Source organism: Prionailurus viverrinus, chromosome C1, assembly GCF_022837055.1.
Source record: "Prionailurus viverrinus isolate Anna chromosome C1, UM_Priviv_1.0, whole genome shotgun sequence".
Taxonomy (NCBI): Eukaryota; Metazoa; Chordata; class Mammalia; order Carnivora; family Felidae; genus Prionailurus; species Prionailurus viverrinus.
Genome location: NC_062568.1, coordinates 138,209,934 through 138,231,622, shown reverse-complemented (window position 1 = coordinate 138,231,622; position 21,689 = coordinate 138,209,934). Strand labels below are relative to the sequence as shown.

The window sequence follows — 21,689 nt, the reverse complement described above, 5'->3', positions numbered from 1 at the left end:
TTAAGTATCCTATCAGATCTGCTTTTCTAGAGATGATTTGTAATTTTTACAAGAGCAACACAAATAGATGTTAAGCACTTAGAAATAAGATTAAGTAAATTGAATCTGAATAAAACATTGTTTTATCAAACCCTTTGAAATAGGACAAAAGTTATATTCAGCCAAGTTTACCAGTTTATCACTAATTCGGAAATAAAGTTTTATATTCATTACTTTAGAAGGCTGACCTTTGGGAGAATTTTTTTTTGTTAAACCTAATAAGATGGTTTTGAATGTCAGTAATGAATTCCACTGTAATAGAGATTGTCAAAGGTCATTAATGATTCTTAAGAGTTTTGATAGGTTTTTTTTTAATGTTTATTTATTATTTTTGAGAGAACATGAACAAAGCAGGGGCAGAGAGAGGGTGACAGAGGATCCAAAGCGGGCTCTGCTCTGACAGCAGAGAGCCAGATGCGGGGCTCAAACTCACGAACCATGAGATCATGTCCTGAGCCGAAGTCGGACACTCAACCAACTGAACTACTTAGGCGCCCCAGGAATTTTGATAGTTTTTAACCTTTACGGTATTTGATTTACACCTTTATTATTATCTTGAAGTCCCCTCCTTCTTATCTTGGGTTGTTGTTGATTTTTTTTCCCCTATTCTTTTTTCTTCATTTGTTTTTTTCTTCTCCCTCAAATCCTTCATGGTCCTTTTTTCTCTCAGGGCTTTCTTCAGGGGCTCCAACCTTCCTTAATTTTTTTCTGGACATCTAGAGCCAGGTTTGGAGAGTGGTGTGTGTGGGAACATTCAGTTAGCATGCCTACTGTGTGTTCAAGATTATACTGGATGTTTTGTCTCTCTTGCCACAGTGGTATTTTATCCCCACTTCATTGAAAAAGAAAATGAAGGCCCAGGTTTACACCACTAATGATGGGTGAGACATTAATTGTATGTCTGTTTTACAGATGAAGCGGTGAGAGGTAGAGTTGGGATGAAAACTCAGGCAGGCTACCTCCTGAAGCCACATTCTTCTCCATTATGCTTACCACCTTACAGGAATTGAAATTTTTTTTTTAATTATTAGTTCAGTAAAAAGAGACTCTAGATTATTTGTTCATAAATTATGCCATTTGAATATTTTTGTATAGGTTTAAAGTATTTGGTTGTGTTCTCATACTATTCCCCCTTATATCTTTGCCCCATCTTCACAGCCATTGGACTCCCTGGCTATTATTTACTTATGAGATATAAACTCATTTTAATATTAACCTAAAGAAAACAGTACAGAATGAAACTCTGCTGCCTTTCTGTATCTCCTGTGAAAGGTCTAATGAAGGTATTTGGGGGGGGGGGGGTTGTTTGTTTTTTAGAGATGGAAGGAGAGCGCACACATGTGTGTGAGTTGGGGAGGGGCAGAGGGAGAGAGAGAATCCTAAGCAGACTCCACACTCTGCGCAGAGCCCAACATGGGGCTTGATCCCACACCTCTGAGATCATGACCAGAGCTGACATCAAGAGTTGGACGCTTGGGATAGGGCACCTGGGTGGCTCAGCTGATTGAGCATCTGACTTCAGCTCAAGTCATGATCTCATGATCTACTCCACCCCCACTCATGCTCTGTCTCTGTCTCTGTCTCTCTCTCTCTCTGTCCTTCAAAAATAAATAAAAACATTTAAAAAAATTTTTTAAGAGTTGGACACTCGGGGTGCCTGGGTGGCTCAGTTGGTTGAGCAGCCGACTTCAGCTCAGGTCATGATCTCACAGTTTATGAGTTTGAGCCCTGCGTCAGGCTCTGTGCTGACAGCTCGGAGATTGGAGCCTGCTTCGGATCTGTGTGTGTCTCTCTCTCTGCCCCTAACCCATTCGCATTCTGTCTCTGTCTCTCTCAAAAGTAAATAAACATTAAAATTTTTAAAAATTAAAAAAAAAAAGAGTTGGACGCTCAACTGACTGAGCCACCCAGGTGCCCCTGTTTGTTTTTTTTACTAGTTCCTATTTTAGTTTATTACAGAAAACAGGTTTTATTAGCACAAAAAATCACAAGCTTTGACTATAGGATTCTTACAGTATTATATACTGGCTGTCTCTTGATTATATTGCATATAGTGTTGTAGAGTGCAGTGCATTATATGTATGTGTTCTCTAAATATAGATGAAGGCAGAACTATTTTTGGTTTTGAAATTGTGCTTCAACCCAGAAGTACAGTAAAAACATAGTTCCCAATCATCTGTATGTTGATAGCACTAAAGCAGTGTTTTTCAAACATTGCTTATAGATTTCATGCCCTAGCATGTGAGGGCTTATATTTCTTTTCACTTATATATAATCTGCTTACTTTTAAAAAGGATTTGGAAAAAAAAAAAAAAGAAATAAAGGATTCTGGAAGATGCGTGGAGGGGAAAAAGAAGATTTGAAGGGTTTAGGAAAACATGAAATCCTGTAAATGGATCTAAAAGAACAAGCATATGAAACAATGAAGTAGAGAATTGAAAGAAATCTGGGGGTCATCCCTGACATCTTTCTCTCCTTTGCCTTCCTCACCCAGTCCATTAAGTCCAATTGTTACTTCTTCAGCTTGTTGGCTCATAAGTCATCCAGGCTACCGTCTCCGCCCCTTGTCCACCCACAGTCCAGTCTTCACTGTCATCTGTTGCCCAGAGTAATCAGTAGCTGCATTCCTAATCTCATGTCTTCCATCACTAGCCTTTCCCTGAGGCCCACAGCAATCTTTGAAAAGACACAATCCCGATTTTCACCCACCTCCCATCTCCAGCTCAGAACACATCAGTGGCTCCCTGCTGCCCTTAGTTTGATAACATCAGAAACTTCCCTATGGCTTACTGCAGGCTGCCTGCTGGCTGCCGACACCTCAGTTCCTCAGAGGCTCTTTCCTCATCTGGCCTAGCACCCCCGCACTCTGTCCACACCTGGCTCCACTCAGGACTTCTTCCTTGACCTTGCCAGCTGGAGGAAAAGCCCCTATTATCCACCTTCATGATGCCATGCAAGCAGGGGAAGGTCAGGATCTTCTGTTATCTGACATTGGGGAGCTGTCTTTAAGGAAAAGAACACAGAGTTAGAGATGGAAAAGTAGGTGCAGGACCTTGAAAGGGGCCTGTTAAAGCAAGGGGTCACAAAGCTTACTCTTCTCTCCCTGCAGGGCAAATCTGCCTGTCTGGTCCTCTGCTGGGTAGCTCCTCTCGGTTGACCATTTTGTATCTTCAATTCCATGAATAGTTGTCTCTCCTACACTGTGCGCTCTATGAGAAAGGAAATCTGTCCGGATGTGCTCACCAGAGTTTCTCCAGGAACTTACATCATGTTAACGCTTGAGTACACAGACCTCTTTCATGGATGGAGGGATGAGGGAGTGAATACATAAACAAAGATTCAGGCCAAGGGTTAATGGTTATAACGCCTATATAAAATTTAGCTGAATTTCTTGGAAGCCACAGCTAAGTGGAGAACATCTGGATTCCATTGCTTTTACATGGGCACATCATGAAAGACAAACTTCTCATTACCTAGTAGTAAAGAATGTTTATAGGGTCCTTTATCCAAAATGCCTTATTCAACACGGTGAATAATAGCAGCAGCTCTCACTGAGCACTTACCATGTGCTAGGTACTTATTCAGCACTTTGACATGTATTCTGACTGAAATGTTTCTTGACTCCGGCAAACTGCGCACACAGATATGGGCAGAACATCTGCATCCAGTACATGGTCGGAAGGGCAGAAAACCTCAGGAGGACAGGGAGAAGGACAGTCAGGTTTTGGCAGCTTCATTGTCTCAGGGAGTCTGCCTCTCTCAGGCCCATTCCCGCGTGGCCTTTATATCACCTAGCTATGTGCTAAAATGGTGCCTCTTTGCCTCTGTCCCAAAGTTCACACTGGCTTATCACCTGCCCTCCTTCAAGAATCAGACCTTGGTCTTATCTCCTGGTGAGGGCGTGCCCAAACCTACCTTTGTCTTCTTGTTTTTCTGCAGAATGTTTAATCATGAGCCAAACTGCATGGTCTATCAAAACAAGTTACCTTCAGAATAACCCGTTGAAAAGAGTTGTATAGTGTTGTCCATTTGGACTTTGAAGAACTCCTGTCAAAGCTGATTATGTTGACTTCGGCATGATTATATGTCACTGTCATTAACAGTATTTGGCTCATAGGTTCGGTGCCTTCTGTGCCCACTCCTAGAATGCTGTTATAGGTCACCAGGATTCCATCTTTTATTAAATTTTTTCCCGTGTCATGCCTGGGGACATGCAGGTAAAAGAAATTCTCCTCTTTAGGTTAGGACTTCAGATGCAAGTGGAGGAAGAAAAGGAGAGAGACAGATGAAAGTTACAGTTCAGCCACAATCATGAGCAACAGTTGTCTAACTCTGTGTTCATTTTTAGTCCTGATGGCTGGGGTCTCCTAATAAACTGCCAAGTAGCCTTTTAATAGTGTAGCTATACCTGAGTATCTGTTACTAACTTTGAGAAGTTCTCTCAGGGTTAGTAAGATGAGCACTAGGCAAGGTACTCAGGTGCTTTCTAGCAGTTGTGACTAAATCAGGAATAAGGACTAGTAGGCTCCCAGCTGTCTATATCCAGAGCAGATGTCCGTGGGTTTGTGGTGAGAAGGGCTTTCTGTCCTAAAGGTAACTGGAACAGAATGTGGCAAGACTTCCCAGGACCATGGAAAGGTACCAAGGGGATCAGGGAACTCCTTGATAGTTTACTCTCCTTCAGTCAGTTCCAGGCATGTGCCAGTCATAACTCTGGAGAGGCAATATTAAAGGTGAGTAAACTTAAAAAGAAAATGGTCAGGGGCACCTAGGTGGCTCAGTCAGTTAAGCATCTGATTTCGGCTCAGATCATGCTCTCACGGTTCATGGGTTCAAGACCCACATTGGGCTCAAGACTCGCATCGGGCTCTGTGCTGACACAGCTCAGAGCCTGAAGCCTGCTTCAGACTCTGTCTCCCTCTGTCTCTGCCCCTCTGCTGCTTGCACTCTGTCTCCCTCTCTCTCAAAATAAATAAACATTAAAAAATGAAAATTAAAAAAAAGAAAAAAGAAAATGGTCAGTTTGGGCTAAGATGACTATCTTACAGGTGGGAAGAATTTAGAAATGCAAACAGAACTCCCCTCAGAAATCCCACTGGCTGCCTCACAAACTGGATGAAGTTAGTATTAAAAGCATTTGACCAAACACTTGTCGTTGAGTGGGATGGCTTTCTGTGGACCTTTATTGAGGTCCGTTAGCTGTTGGCTCTCTTTTTAGGGGCTAATCAAGCCATTACCATACCTCTTTCTCTGTTGGTGTTTCCTCTCAGCTGCTTTTTCAGTAAGGACAGCTACTAATTTTTCCCTACTTTTATTTCCCTTTTTATCCCCAGCACCTGTACCTAGCATATAGATACCTTGTAAATATTTGTTGAATGAAATGAAGTTTCTAGTAGAGGGTACACTAAGCGAGGTATGTAGGTACTAAAGGATTTGTGAAATTCTGGTGGCTTGAGTTCCTGGTCAAGCAATGCTAGTGATAAATTGTGAAAGAAACTCTGATGTTGCCTAAAATGAAGTGTGGGAACCTTTGATTTCAAGATTCTTTTGTTCCACAAATAAGATCTCATTTTCTAGCTTTAAAACATGGGCCATGACTTTTATTATTAAGAGCTGGAAGAAAAAGCAAGAAAATACACAACAGTGTATTGGCACATTTTTTGTTAATTCCTAAGATATTTTGCCTTGGGTCTACTAAAATGTATTTAGTTATATTCCTTACCTTTGAAGTAGATTTTCTCTGTGAATAGCAGTACTGTAGAGAGAAACTCCAAATAAGTACTAAAATATACTTTTGTGTAAGTTTGTATTTGTAGCTCAGAAGTTCTGAATTTTCTAAAGTCCTCTTCTTTCAGGTGTTAAATGGATTTATTAAAAGTCTTTGGAGATTAGCAAAATGGGTGAATTTTGCCCCATGTGAAATTTGATTTTAGTAAGTTTTGTATGGCAAGAGGTTTGTAAAATCAAGGGATGGGGGTCCCTAAACATTTTTTTTCTTTCAATTATTTTTGAGGTATCTAGACCAAAGTCGTGTTAGGAGAAAACTCTTTTTTTAATTCTTTTCTTAAAAATTTCTCTCTCCCAGGGTGCCTGGGTGGCTTAGTCAGTTAAGCATCTGACTTCAGCTCAGTCAGGATCTCAAGGTCCGTGAGTTCGAGCCCCGTGTTGGGCTCTGTGCTGACAGATCAGAGCCTGGAGCCTGCTTAGAATTCTGTGTCCTGCCCCCCTCTATTTCTGCCCCTCCCGCACTTGTGCTCTGTCTCACTCTGCCTCTCAAAAACAAATAAATGTTTAAAAAAAAATTTTTTTTTTTTTTTTAATTTCTCTCTCTCTGTCTCTCTTTTTTGAGAGCGTGCACAAGCCTGGAAGGGGCAGAAGGAGAGAGAAAGAACCTTAAACAGGCTCCATGCTCAGCCCAACATGGGGCTTGATCCTGAGCCAAAATCAAGAGTCAGGCGCGCTCAACCCACTAAGGCACCCAGGTGCCCCTAAAGATTTTATTTTTAAGTAATTGCTACACCCGACATGGGGCTCGAATTCACAACCCCCAAAATCAAGTATCCCATGCTCTACCAACTGAACCAGCCAGGCACCCCAAAAGAAAACAATTTTTAAAAGAAAATTTCTTATCGTAGTCTTTTAAGAGGAAGTAACACTAAGTAAGTCGTATTTGTATATGGAATTACATCAGCTATAGAGTGTCTTGCATAATTATAATACCAAACCCTTAATATTTGTTAATACCATGTAACATCTGTAACAGTTAATACTTACATAATACCAGGGATACAGACCTCTGAAAAAACTAAAACATTCTTACTCTCTTGTTATGCATCTGAACCATTTATTTTCTTTGATCATGTGAATTTTGATGTCTGAATTGGGTGTGGCATGCATGTGCATGCGTGTATACATACACGTCTGTGTTTACATGCACACTGGATATTGAGGAAGGGTTACTTGTAGTGATGATAGTTTATTACCTCTTTATGAACTTTAATTTGTTCTGCTTTGAGTTATTTCACTGAAGGATTTGAGAATTTGATCCTCAACAGTCTGAGTGTTCTCCCATTTGCCCACTTTGGCCAAGAAAACTGACTGGGTTTTCATAGAACACAGTAGAAAGAAAATGAAAATTAGTATCTGATTGGACAGGAAACTCCTTCCTCTGTGAAAAATATATATATTAGGTTAATTAATTAAGCTCTTATGCTTCTTCCTACTCTACACTCTACATTAAATAACATTTGAGAACCATTTGTATTCCTTTTAATAGGGGTGTTGAAGGCCTCCTCCTGGTGCAAATGGGATTAATTTTTAAAGTTCTAAGTTAGGTGACCTTTTTTTTTTTTCTGTTTTGATGCTGGGATTTTGCTATATGTTAATAATAATCCCATTAATGTAAGTTTTCCAATAGACCCTAAGTTACCCATGTTTATACTGGTAATAAACATGAACAAAAAGCAACATTTGAATCCCGCTGTCTTTGGCATCAAAGTTACGCTCTTTCTAGTATAATTTGCCACTGCATAATACAAGTAATTTCCATTGTAGGGCACCTGACTGGCACGGTCGGTGAAGCATGTGACTCTTGATCTCAGGGCTGTAAGTTTGAGCCCCACGTTGGGTGTAGGGATTACTTAGAAATAAAATCTTAAGGGGCGCCTGGGTGGCGCAGTCGGTTAAGCGTCCGACTTCAGCCAGGTCACGATCTCGTGGTCCGTGAGTTCGAGCCCCACGTCAGGCTCTGGGCTGATGGCTCAGAGCCTGGAGCCTGTTTCCGATTCTGTGTCTCCCTCTCTCTCTCTGCCCCTCCCCCATTCATGCTCTGTCTCTCTCTCTCTGTCCCAAAAATAAATAAACGTTGAAAAAAAAAATTTTTTTTGAAAAAAAGAAATAAAATCTTAAGAAAAAATAAGTAATTTTAATTGAAATGTTTTTGAAAGAAGTGAAGTTGAGTACAAAGTTGTATTGTCTTGTATATAGTGCTATATGCTTATTCAAAATTCAAGAAATTTACCTGATCATCTTCACTTAAAGACTAATTAAAATGGACTTGCTTTTCCCCTTTGTGATCCTTTTTCTGCACTCAGATTCAGCAGACATCTTTGGGGCTTCCTTTGTGTCAGACCCTAAAAACTGAGTTGTTTCCAATACATGCCCCTAAGAGATAGGTATTGTTGCCAAGATTTAATAGATGAGACGTGGATGCTCAGTGAGGATAAGGAAAGTCCTAAAGATTTTTCTCCAGAACCAGTTCAATGTAATCAAATGGAATAGCAATCATTTTAGAACATATTTGAACCTAGAATGCAGCCTAGCTTGAATACCTACAGTTAGGCTACAACCCTATCTACTTTCACTATCCTGTTTCTGTTGAAAGGCAGTTGAGGCAGTAAAATAAACAAAGATTGAGGTCTGGCTTCTCAGTTGTAACAGCTCTACTGAGATATAATTCATATACCATACCATTCACCCAGTTAAGTATACAGTTCAGTGTTAGTATATTCACAGGGTTATCCAATCATCATAGCTTCTGATTTTTGAACCTGGCTATTGGTCATTGGTTTATTCCGTTGTTATTGGTCATACTTTCAGGTAAGAAAATAGAATTGTGTATCGGAAAAGAATTTAGACTGAATCTTTTCTGATTCGTCTTTGTTCAGCCAAATCCATTAACTTCCCTCTTTCACTTCTAGTACAAGAGCTTTCTCAATTTCCATGAGAAATGTGTGCTTACAGGAATGTTAAGCTGATTTTCACATGTACCATAAACAGAGAAGCCTTGGAATGTGAAATCCTCATCCTCGTAATGTAATTCTTTAAGTCCTTTACAAGACATATTATAAAGGAGAGCCCAAAGAATGTACTTACTTACTAAATGTGCCTTCCTTGGGTTAAAAAAATATCTGCTGATAACCATGTATACCCATTCTTTATTTTAAAATTTATTTATTTATTTTGAGAGATAGAGAGTGCACACGAGGTGAGGAGGGGCAGAGAGGATGAGAGAGAATCCCAGGTGGGCTCTGTCAGCACAGAGCACAATGCGGGGCTCAGTCTCATGAACCTTGAGACCATGACCTGAGCCAAAATCAAGAGTCAGATGCTTAAGTGACTGAGCCACGCAGACACCCCTGTGTATATCCATTTTGAGTCTTGATTCACTAAAGAGATCAAAGATACAGAAGTTACATACCGATCTTCTCATTGACTTGACTTTCACATGAGAAAGTCCTTGAAGATCATCATGTACTTAATACGCTATATTATATGAGTATGTATTTCATATACTTTGTGTGCACTCGTGTATATGAAAAGCAACTTCTGTTTTCAAAGTGCTAACTGCGTTCTGGGGCAGTTAATGGTTGAAACACTCCCTGGGAGGTAGGAAGTTTTTACTAAGTTTTTGATGGGTAAAATAGGATAACAGATGCATTTATTGAAGCCCTGTGCTTGAGATAAGAGCTATCAAGAGGCTGACATTGCAGGAAAGTACTGGTTTCCTGCCCTATGGTCCAGGCACTTCCTTAAGACTGCGTTTAAACCATCCATGCCTTGGTTAGTTTCTATCTCATGACTTACCCGTAAAATGTGATACCTGTACAGGAGCATACTAGACTAATAATGGGATAACATTAGAATTATTTGTAGTTACTTTGTAGTTTCTGTAACAGATAATTCCCAATATCTCCACACCTTTGCACTGTTTCTTCTGTCAAAATTATATTTCCTCCCCTCCCCACCACCGCATGATGGTCCCCCTCCTTCTGATCTCAAGTTAGAAACCACCTCTCTGTGGAACCCTCCCAGTTATCCCAGTTATCAGATGCAGACATGGGTTTGTCCTGTGCTGTTCCTCCTGTATTTTGTATTAACCCAGTCAGAGCAGTTTTCTTACAGTGTTGTAATAGCACACTTAATGCTTCTCATCCCCATTTGACTGGGAACTCCTTGGGGGCACAGACTGAGTTACATACGTTATCTCTGTATTCCCCTTCGCTGTGCCTGGCTCATGGTTTTCTTGAATTCTGAGTGAATGTCATGAAAGGTTACCTTAAGGAAGGTTATGATTACATAATTTCATTCCTCTGTCTCCTCAAAGCCAAAGACAGTGGTTGGCTCCCTCCTTCAGCAGCCAGCCGTTAGCCAATAGCACAGCCATTGGAGGACTGGGTGATGGAGAATGAGATTTGGAGATGAAAGATTCTGTTAGCTCTGTCACTTAATCAGCCCAGGGAGGTCATTTAAGCTTTTTGTGCCTCAGGTTTCCACATACTGTTGGGCAACAGCAGTGCCTAATTCACTGGGAGTTACTGTGAAAATCAGCCAAGGAACTTTATAGAGAAGTAGTTTGCAAACTGCAAACACGCGAAGTAAGGAAGAGAGGCAGGATAGTCTGCTAGAAGGAACATGCGGTTTGGCCCTAGATGAGATTTTTCAATCCAGACTCCACCGCTTATTATTTGACTTCCACAGCGTCACTCCTGCAAGCCTATTCCTCTGTCTGTCAGGGGAAAATAACAACACTTGAGCAGATGAGAGTAACGTTGTGAAGGTTAGATGGAATTCAGGCAGTGTTCCGCTCGTGTTCCATCTGTGCGCGTTCGACTGTTCCCAACCCCAGCTTTCGCACATTTCGTGCATTTTGCGCACCCTCTTCTCCGTAGCAGATTCGGTCTTTTGTACTCCAGGGAGAGGAGTACTTCTCCCAGGCCAGGCAGGATAGTCAGTGAAGGGAGGCTGCCAGAAGGTTACGGGCTTCCCTGGCCTGTGACGCCAGCCAGCAGGTGTGTGCCTTGGGGTGGGAATAAAGTGAAGCCTCCGTCCGCTGTCACTGCACATCCGTGGGGCAGGGGTTTGTGCTGCAGCTTCTTTTCCTGTTTCTTCTTGAAACTTTTTATTGACGTTAAAACATACATACCTGAAAAGGCATATGGCCTAAGTGTACAGATCGCATTTTATAAACTGGCCAGACCCATGTAACCAGACCATTCATTCGCATTGATGCCTGATACTTCACTTTGTGACTCTACCACATTTCACTTTTTCGTTCTACCGGTGGTGGACGTTTAGCTGGCGTCCACGTTAGGGCTATTGCAGAGAGTGCCGCTGGGAATGGCCTTGTACATGTCTTATGATGAAGATCTGTGTTTCTCATAGGTATGTAATTCACAGTGGAATTGCTGGGTCATAGAGTATGCATATGTCCCATTTTTGTAGATATTCACTCAAAAGTTTCCCGGTGTGGTTATGCCCATTTACACCCCTGACAGCAGTGTTGAAGGGTTCTGAGTGTTCCACATCCTCACCAGCGTTTGGTATTATCTGTCAGTTTAATTTTAGAAATTCTGGTGGATTTTATGATACTAGGTAGCATTTTGGAAGTAGAACTGTTCCCTCATCCTCCAGAACTTAAAACTCTAAACTTTCATACATTCATTTTCAGGAATGCATCCTGCACAAAAGCAGGGAATTATACCAGATACACAGCCCCCAGTACAGTGTTTGGTGTGTGGAAGGAAGATGGCAACATGACAGCTGCCATTATTACTCTCATCCTCATCATTGTCATCACCAAATGCCTTCTCTGTTCTTTAGAGGGGAGAGAACAGGTCACAGTGGATCAAGGGTGAATAATAAGGCACAGTCTGTACCCATAAGGAGCTCAACATCTGGATGAAGAGACAAACATTAGAAACAGATTATTATTAGACCATGTGACAGGAGTTTAGGGAAAGTTTGAGTTGGAACTTGAAGAATAGGAGTTCAACAGACAGGAAAAAGGGAGGTGGGCTGGAGGAAATGGCAGAGCCCCAGAACCCTTGGTGGGCAGTGGCAGAGAAGACAGCATGCTGGAGGATGAGAGCCCACCCTTGCATGCCCAATCTCAGTTGTTCCGATGTCATCACCCTGGGGTGATGTGGGGGCTGAGCTAGTGACCATTCGGGGTCATTGTGAAGTTATAGCACTCTAATGCTCTGTCTTCTCCTTTTAGCTTTTTCTTCCTCCTCTTGAGAAAGTGATCGACTTCCTCTTCTCTCTCGGGACTCCTGTCCTGAGTCTGAGCCCCAGGTGCTTTAAAACCACGGATGAAGCTTTAACAGCTACAGAATATCACTGGTTACAAGGATCCCATAGTTTCTTTACTTTGTGTTTTTAGCTATTTATTTTTATGTGGAAGCCTGACTTGTAGTTTCTATTCTTGTAGGCCTAAGTTGCAATGTGGCAGTTAAGTTTAATAAAATGCTCTTCTGCCAATACCATGTGTAGATAGTTAATAAATGTCCTTGAGGAATTTTGAGGAGGAGGAGGAGGATGCTGAAGATGACCATCAAGAGCCATACAGTCTTTCCTTGATTAAGCACCTACTAGGTGGCAGGAATTGGCTGTACGGGAATAAGGAGGCTGGACATGGTACCTGGCCCCGCTGTATTTTAAATCTAGTATGAGATCAAACAAGTAATCAGCCCACCACAGTGTGATAAGGGCTATTATGGGTAGAGGTACAGAGTCCTGTGGGACACATCAGAGAAGACTAGAGGTCAGGGAGGGCTTCCTAGAAAAGGTAACAGAAACCTGATAGCCTCATGAAGGGAAGTTGGAAGGAAGTAGAGGTAATAATGCGTGGGAGGACCTACATACAGGGAAGAACGGCTGTTTGGAGAAACTGGAAGACGTTACCAACCTAGGGCATAGAGAATGTTGGGAGAAGAGGAGTTTTAACTGAAGGGCGAGCAGCAGGTGGGAGGTGGATTGAAGGAAGTCAAGAATGGAGGCACACGGGGGCGCCTGGGTGGCTCACTCAGCCCAGATCATGATCCTGGGGTCGTAGGATTATGCCATGTCAGACTCTACTCTGAACATGGGTCCTGCTTTGGATTCCCTGTCTCCCTCTCCCTTTGGCCCTGTTCCCTGCTCGCTCTCTCTCTCTCTCTTTCTCTCTCTCTGTCTCTCTCAAATTAAAAAAAAATAATAATAATGGAGGCAGATAGAAAAAGACAAACATCATATGATTTCATTTATATGTGGAAACTAAAAAACAAAACGAAAAACAGAAAAATAGACTCAGAAATGCAAGAACAAATAGATGATTGCCAGAGGGGAGTGGCTGGGCAGGGATGACTGAAATAGGTGAAGGAGATTAGGGAGTATAACTTCAACTTATAAAATAAGTCACAGGGATGAAAAATACAATGTAGGAAATATAGTCAATAATATTGTAATAGCTGGGGCACCTGGGTGGCTCAGTCGGTTAAGTGTCCAACTCTTGATTTGGGCTCAGGACATGATCTCATGTTTCATGGGATTGAGCCCCACGTTGGGCTCCATGCTGATGGCACAGAGTCTGTTTGGGATGCTCTTCCTCTCTATCTCTCTCCGCCCCTCCCCTGCTCACGCTCTCTCTCTCTCTCAAAATAAATAAACATTAAAAAAAAAACCCACAATAATATTGTAATAGCATTGTCTGGTGACAGATAGTAACTACACTTAACCATGGTGAACATTTCGTAATGTATGTAATTGTTGACTCCCTATCTTATACGCCTGAAACTAATAGAGCATTTAGTGTCAACTCTACTTCTGTAACAATAATTAAATAATAAGTAGATAAAAGACTGGAGGCAGAGAAGTAACCAGTAGTCTCAGCAGGATGACTTTCAAAATTCCCTTCTCCCCTCCATCCTCCAACCCAAACATCCTGACTCTTTTAGAGCCCAATACAGCTATTTGAAGAGTAAAGAAAAATCTTACTAGAAAGAAGTGTTTTGTGCAGAAAAAAAAAAAAAAAATATATATATATATATATTTTTTTTTTTCTATTAGTTATACTGATGGCCCTTTAAAACCATCGTCCCTTGGGGCGCCTGGGTGGCGCAGTCGGTTGGGCGTCCGACTTCAGCCAGGTCACGATCTCGCGGTCTGGGAGTTCGAGCCCCGCGTCGGGCTCTGGGCTGATGGCTCAGAGCCTGGAGCCTGTTTCCGATTCTGTCTCCCTCTCTCTCTGCCCCTCCCCCGTTCATGCTCTGTCTCTCTCTGTCCCAAAAATAAATAAATGTTGAAAAAAAAATTTTAAAAAAAAAAACATCGTCCCTGGGTGTGACCATATGATGTTCTTTGCCAGGAAGAAACTTTGTGAGCTGTGTTCTGCAGTCTCTGTATGTGAAGTAAGAGCTGCTCCGTAGCCTGTGGCTCGGTGCTGTGTTTTGTGCATCCTCTACAGGGACCAGAGAGCTCAATGTGACACGTGGGTGAACAGTTTCTCATTTAGTGTGGCCCACTGTGCATTGCAATAATCTTGCTTTTTGCTTAAATTCCCAGCCACTCACAAAACTGTAGACACACACAAGATACAAGAGTTCAGAATAAAAGGATTCCAGTGGGATGTTGTCTCCCACTTACTTGATCATTTTTTTAATAAAGACTGGGTGCCAGACATTTCATACTTAAGCCCTTGAAATCTAGAAATGTGATTTCTACCAATTTTCACAAAATAAAAGTAAATAGTCTGACTGTATTTGGAGTTCTTGGGCTTATGCTTACCTGATTAAATAAAAGACATTTCACTTTATTTTTTTTTTTAATTTTTTTTTCAACGTTTATTTATTTTTGGGACAGAGAGATACAGAGCATGAACGGGCGAGGGGCAGAGAGAGGGAGACACAGAATCGGAAACAGGCTCCAGGCTCTGAGCCATCAGCCCAGAGCCCGACGTGGGGCTCGAACTCACGGACCGCAAGATCGTGACCTGGCTGAAGTCGGACGCTTAACCGACTGCGCCACCCAGGCGCCCCGAGACATTTCACTTTAAAAAAACAAAACAAAACTGCAGGGGTATCTGGGTGGCTCAGTCAGTTGAGCATCTGGCTGTCAATTACTGTTCAGGTTGTGGTCCCAGGGTCATGGAATCGAGCTCCGAATCAGGTTCTGCACTGAGCTTGGAGCCTTATTAAGAGATATTCTCTCTCTCTCTCTCTCTCTCTCTCTCCCTCCCCCCCCCCCCCCCCCCGCCCCATTCTTGCTTGTGTGCATGTACTTTTAAACAAACAAGGGGCACCTGAGTGGTTCAGTTGGTTAAGCATCTGACTTTGGCTCAGGTCACAATCTCACAGTTTGTGGGATCAAGCCCCACATCAGGCTTTGTGCTGACAGCTCAGAGCCTGGAACCTGCTTCCAATTTGGTGTCTCCCTCACCCTCTGCTCCTGTCCCACTCATGCTCTGTCTCTCAAAAATAAATGTTAAAAAATAATTTTAAAACAAACCAAAAAACCGCAACAACTCCAAATATGAGAATTGCTGTTACAATTGAATAGATATTCATTGTATTTTATTGAGAAAAATTATGTGACTCCTCTGTACAGTACCAGATATGTGGAGAGAAAAAATAAGGTATGGTCCATCCTAACTCTCAGAGATTTACTCTACAACAGAGAGAACAAGCAGAATCAAAGTACTGATATCATCCAAGGGAGACACTAGTAACCTGTCATGTAACAGTATTTCCTGCCACAGTCAGAGTCAGCCTCAGAATCCTTTTCAATACAGCATACCAGGAAACTTTTGTAAGATAAAAATTTTTCTTCCTTTATTTAAAAAAATAATGTATAATGTATTCCCAGAACTTTAGATATTCACCTGGCCTTTTATCTTTTTGTTTTTTACTAGCTTTTCAAAGAAATAAGTCATTTTATATATGAACGTTGGAACCTGAGAGCATCTCGAGAAAGTAGAATATAGTAAAGTTCCTTTTCAAGAAGTTTCAACTTCCAGCAGTGCCTGGGTGGCTCAGTCGATTAAGCGTCTGACTCTTGATTTCGGCTCAGGTCATCGGCTCAGGGTCATGAGCTCAAGCTCCAAGTTGAGCTCTGAACTGAGCGTGGAGCCTGCTTTTAAGATTCTCTCTCTCCCTCTGTCTTTGCCCCTCCCTCCCTCTCTCTAAAATAATAAGAAATAAAATAAAGAAGTTGAAACTTCAAATTCAAGAAGATAAACACCTGTTTCACATATATGATTACAGAAACCCATTCCTACTACTTACCCTATAAACATTGTGTTTTTCTTGGTTATTTCTAGGATGATTGTCCTTGGTACTTTGACTCTTTGTATAGTTTCAAGACTGTAAAGCTGCCAGCTGTCAGTGAATGGTGACCACATTTTCAGGTGTCCTGGTGCTGGAATTCCCTTCATTGCTTCTGGGCTCACCCGTATTGGTAGAGATCAAAGGTCTTACAGGGCCTGACCTATTTGGTGTCATGTCACTGATCATTCCACCTGTGTCTTTGACCCTCTTCTCCTTCCACATGCTTTCCACAGGTGCTGTATCCAAGGCCATAGTTTCAGTTTACATATATTGATAAATCCCAAGTATGTATAATAAGACTCCTCTTAAAGTCTGGACCCTTAATTTCAACTGTCTGTGGCGCATTTCCACCAGAGTGATAAGAGCTTTATAGTCCTTACTTAATCTAAGCTTTCCGAATAACCCTTAGAAGTAAACATCCCCAGGCTTGGAGAAGCACACCATTCACCATTCATAAACAGTAAGCCTGAGTCTGGTACACAGGCTATCTAGAATTTAATAGTGTACACGGACCATTCCATTTTGGCTTGAACAAAATAGAAGTCATCTCACTCCTCTCCCTAAAACTCCAGTCTTAACCTTAAATCAGTCCAGTCCACAGCAAATACCATCTTGTTCTCATATCCTTCTTCATGGTCCAGGAAGTTACAAGACGTTTCAGTTCTGTCCCTAAAATAGTTCTCAAACTGCCCCCGCTCCTGCCTCCATTTCTACTCTAACCCTTGTAGACATTCAGCAAAGTGTTGTAATTTCTTACCTAGTAGGCATTCTTATTATTCCTCTCCCATTTTTTTCTCTTCTCTTGGGCTAGGAGAGAAAAGCTACAACAGACCGCGATTTTTCTCATATGTGTTCGTTCCTTTTAGTTTATTTACTACTATACCTATCTTGGATAAAAAGCTAGGATGTGGATGAGAAAACTTTACTTTGGTGCAAGTAAAGTGTTGGGTTTTGTCTTGTTTTGTTTTCTACTTAATGTTTTCACTTGTATCTTTGTAATAAAGTCTTTCGTTTCCTTGTTTTCTAGGAATGTTTACCCTTGCGGAAGTTGCTTCACTTAATGACATTCAACCAACTTACCGAATCCTGAAACCATGGTGGGACGTGTTTATGGATTACCTGGCTGTCGTTATGTTGATGGTAGCCATCTTTGCGGGAACCATGCAACTTACCAAAGATCAGGTGGTCTGCTTGCCGGTATTGCCATCTCCTGTAAATTCAAAGGCACACACCCCACCGGGAAATGCCGACGTTACCACCAATATCCCCAAGATGGAAGCAGCCACTGACCAAGACCAAGATGGGCGGACGACAAGTGACATTTCCTTTGGCACATCTGCTGTGACACCTGACATACCTCTCAGAGCCACATACCCTCACACAGATTCGACAGTTTCAAATCAGGAGACAAAGAAAGAGAAGAAGGATCCAACAGGCCGAAAAACAAACTTGGATTTTCAGCAATACGTATTTATTAATCAGATGTGTTACCATCTGGCCCTTCCGTGGTATTCTAAGTACTTTCCATACCTTGCTCTTATACATACTATTATTCTCATGGTCAGTAGCAACTTTTGGTTCAAATATCCAAAAACATGCTCAAAAGTAGAACATTTTGTTTCAATATTAGGAAAGTGCTTTGAGTCTCCGTGGACTACTAAAGCGTTGTCTGAGACAGCGTGCGAAGACTCAGAGGAAAACAAGCAGAGAATAACAGGTGCCCAGACTCTACCAAAGCATGTGTCTACCAGCAGTGATGAAGGGAGCCCCAGTGCCAGTACCCCGATGATCAACAAAACAGGCTTCAAATTTTCAGCCGAGAAGCCTGTGATCGAAGTCCCCAGCATGACCATCCTTGATAAAAAAGATGGGGAGCAGGCCAAAGCCCTGTTCGAGAAAGTAAGGAAGTTCCGTGCTCACGTGGAAGACAGTGACTTGATCTATAAGCTCTACGTGGTCCAAACATTTATCAAAACAGCCAAATTCATTTTTATCCTCTGCTATACCGCAAACTTTGTCAACGCAATCAGCTTTGAACACGTCTGCAAGCCCAAAGTGGAGCACCTGACTGGTTACGAGGTATTTGAGTGCACCCACAATATGGCTTACATGCTGAAAAAGCTTCTCATCAGTTACATATCCATTATTTGTGTTTATGGTTTTATCTGCCTCTACACTCTCTTCTGGTTATTCAGGATACCTTTAAAGGAATATTCTTTTGAAAAAGTCAGAGAAGAGAGCAGCTTCAGTGACATTCCAGATGTCAAGAATGATTTTGCGTTCCTTCTACACATGGTAGACCAATATGACCAGCTCTATTCGAAGCGCTTTGGTGTGTTCTTGTCGGAAGTCAGTGAAAATAAACTTAGGGAAATCAGTTTGAACCACGAGTGGACGTTTGAAAAACTCAGGCAGCACGTGTCCCGCAACGCCCAGGACAAGCAGGAGCTGCATCTGTTTATGCTGTCAGGCGTGCCCGATGCTGTCTTTGACCTCACAGACCTGGATGTGCTCAAACTTGAACTGATTCCGGAAGCTAAAATTCCCGCTAAGATTTCTCAGATGACTAACCTCCAAGAGCTTCACCTCTGCCACTGCCCTGCAAAAGTGGAACAGACTGCTTTTAGCTTTCTCCGAGATCACTTGAGATGCCTTCACGTGAAGTTCACCGATGTAGCAGAAATTCCTGCCTGGGTATATTTGCTCAAAAACCTTCGAGAGTTGTACTTGATAGGCAATTTGAACTCTGAAAACAATAAGATGATCGGACTTGAATCTCTCCGAGAGTTGCGGCACCTTAAGATTCTCCACGTGAAGAGTAACTTGACCAAAGTTCCCTCCAACATTACAGATGTGGCTCCGCATCTTACAAAGTTAGTCATTCACAATGACGGCACTAAACTCTTGGTACTGAACAGCCTTAAGAAAATGATGAATGTCGCCGAGCTTGAACTTCAGAACTGTGAGCTGGAGAGAATTCCCCATGCTATTTTCAGCCTCTCAAATTTGCAGGAACTGGATTTAAAATCGAATAACATACGCACAATTGAGGAGATCATCAGTTTCCAGCATTTAAAACGACTGACGTGTTTAAAATTATGGCATAATAAGATTGCCACCATTCCTCCCTCCATCACCCACGTCAAAAACTTGGAGTCACTTTATTTCTCTAACAACAAGCTCGAATCCTTACCGGTGGCAGTGTTCAGTTTACAGAAACTCAGATGCTTAGACGTGAGCTACAACAACATTTCGGCGATTCCCATAGAAATAGGATTGCTTCAGAACCTGCAGCATTTGCATATCACCGGGAACAAAGTGGACATTCTGCCAAAACAGTTGTTCAAATGCGTGAAGTTGAGGACTTTGAATCTGGGGCAAAACTGCATCACCTTCCTCCCCGAGAAGATTGGTCAGCTCTCCCAGCTCACTCAGCTGGAGCTGAAGGGCAACTGCTTGGACCGCCTGCCAGCCCAGCTGGGCCAGTGTCGCCTGCTCAAGAAAAGCGGGCTTGTTGTGGAAGACCATCTTTTTGACACCCTGCCACTCGAAGTCAAAGAAGCATTGAATCAAGACATAAATATTCCCTTCGCGAATGGGATCTGAACTGAGGTGATACGTGCACATCCGTGTGCAGGAACCACTTCCTAGATTGCAAACACTCACGTACAAGTTATTGCAAGATAATGCATTTTAGGAGTAGATACATCTTTAAAAATAAAACACAGAGAGGACGCATAGAAGGCTGATAGAAGACATAACTGAATGTTCCATGTTTGTAGTGTTTTCAGGCATTCCTTTCCAGATCTTTTCTCTTTTCTTTTTTTCTTTTGGGGAAAGGGAAGGAACGATTATAATCACTAATCTTGGTTTCTTTTTAAATTGTTTGTAACTTGGATGCTGCCGCTACTGAATGTTTACAAATTGCTTGCCTGCTAAAGTAAATGATTAAATTGGCATTTTTCTTACTCTACCACCTTTTGGGAGGTGTCTTGATTTACTTTGCTTGACCGGTGCAATATTGCTTTAACTCAGACCACTTAAAGACACATCGGGTCCCAACTTGTAAATGTAGCTTTGCTGAAATATTGATTTCCTTCCTGTTTTAATTTAAAGTGCCTCAGATAAGCACTTCTTATAATACTGGGCTAGGGCTACTGCTTCTGAGAATCCCATTTTATAGATTTTATACTCTTGGAGGCCTGGAACACGATAAAGGTGTGTAGACTTTCAGTTTGCGGGGCGGGGGGGGGATTATTTAAAAAAAAAATAACAAGGGAAAGTAAATAACATCCCCCTTACTAATGGCTATTTTTCTATAGTCTGGAGTTTGGATTATGAGATACATTTTTCTACCAATACTATAAGGTTGCCAATGAATAGAAAATGATTTTTGTAAAAATTAATTACAACCGGGACAAAAATTATAATGGCTTAATGATTAATACTTTTCAGTATATCAGGAGCACCTGGGTGGCACAGTTGGTTGAACGTCAGACTCTTGATTTTAGCTCAGGTCATGATCTCACGGTTCTTAGAGTCAAGCTCACATTGGGCTCCACACTGACAGCACAGAGGCTGCTTAGGATTCTCTCTCCCTCTCTCTCTCTATGTCCCTCTCCCCTGAATCTCAAAATAAATAAACATTATTTTTAATCTTGAAAAAAAAAACTTTGCAATGTATGAATATTTGGACGATAACACAAAATCAAGGATCATTAATTTCTTGCCCTTTTCACTGTTGCGGGGGAAAACGGGACTTAAAGTTCATTAAATTGGAAAACTGACTTTCGCTATTGATTTAAGTGACAAGCTGTATTTCCTGTGTTTGTCTGCACCTAGGAGGGGTCATTTCCAAGGAAATGCTGGCAGAATGTACTTTTTGGATGATGGTTTTCCTTCTTTAACCTACAAAGTGTACAGAAATTCGCTGCCATCTGTTTAAGTATTGGTCAGCAGGTGTTTCTCAGCCTTTGTACAGGGGTGTTTTTTCAAGAGAAGAGGACTGTTTGACATTCCTGATGACAAAATAATGTCCTCTCTAGACAAGACTGGACTCATCTAGTAAGATACTGGAGGGGCCTGGCTGGCTCAGACAGAAGAGCATGTGACTCTTGATCTCGAGGTCGTGAGTTCAAGCCCCACTTTGGATATAGAGATAACTAAAAATAAATGAACTTAAAAAGAAACTGGACATTCTCTTGTCACACTTTAGCGTGAATTGAAGGATTTTGCAGAGAATGTGAAAATAGGGACTCACATCCTTGCTTTTCCTCCCCAAACTGGTCTCAGAGAACTGGCCCGTTGCAAGTGGTGATGAATCTTTGTTGGCTGTAGACTTATAAATACTCTGGGAAGTGTTAACCACTAATAGAGAAAGCCTTGTCCTCTCTGGCTGCCTTAGGAACTGACCCTATCTCCAGCATCCCAGCCACTCTCTCTCTTCCTAAAAGACAAGTGTATAAAATCCCAGGTTCAGAAAATCAAAGGACAAGGGCAAATTTGGGATATATAAGCCATTTGTCTTCCATATACGCACCTTTGATTTCTCTACTATGCGCCTAGCCA

General features: G+C 41.8%; 1 protein-coding gene across 6 annotated transcripts in view; it reads left to right on the top strand.

Moving 5' to 3' along the window:
- Window positions 1–20,094, top strand: part of LRRC8D (leucine rich repeat containing 8 VRAC subunit D) — a 121,610-nt gene extending 101,516 nt beyond the window's left edge. For all 6 annotated transcript variants that reach the window (XM_047871509.1, XM_047871508.1, XM_047871503.1 and 3 more), the window contains one exon: window positions 17,149–20,094. In XM_047871509.1, coding sequence (XP_047727465.1) covers window positions 17,151–19,727 — 2,577 coding nt within the window. In that variant the 5' untranslated portion in view covers window positions 17,149–17,150 and the 3' untranslated portion in view covers window positions 19,728–20,094. The remainder of the gene's footprint in view (window positions 1–17,148) is intronic.
- Window positions 20,095–21,689: the final 1,595 nt, after the last annotated feature.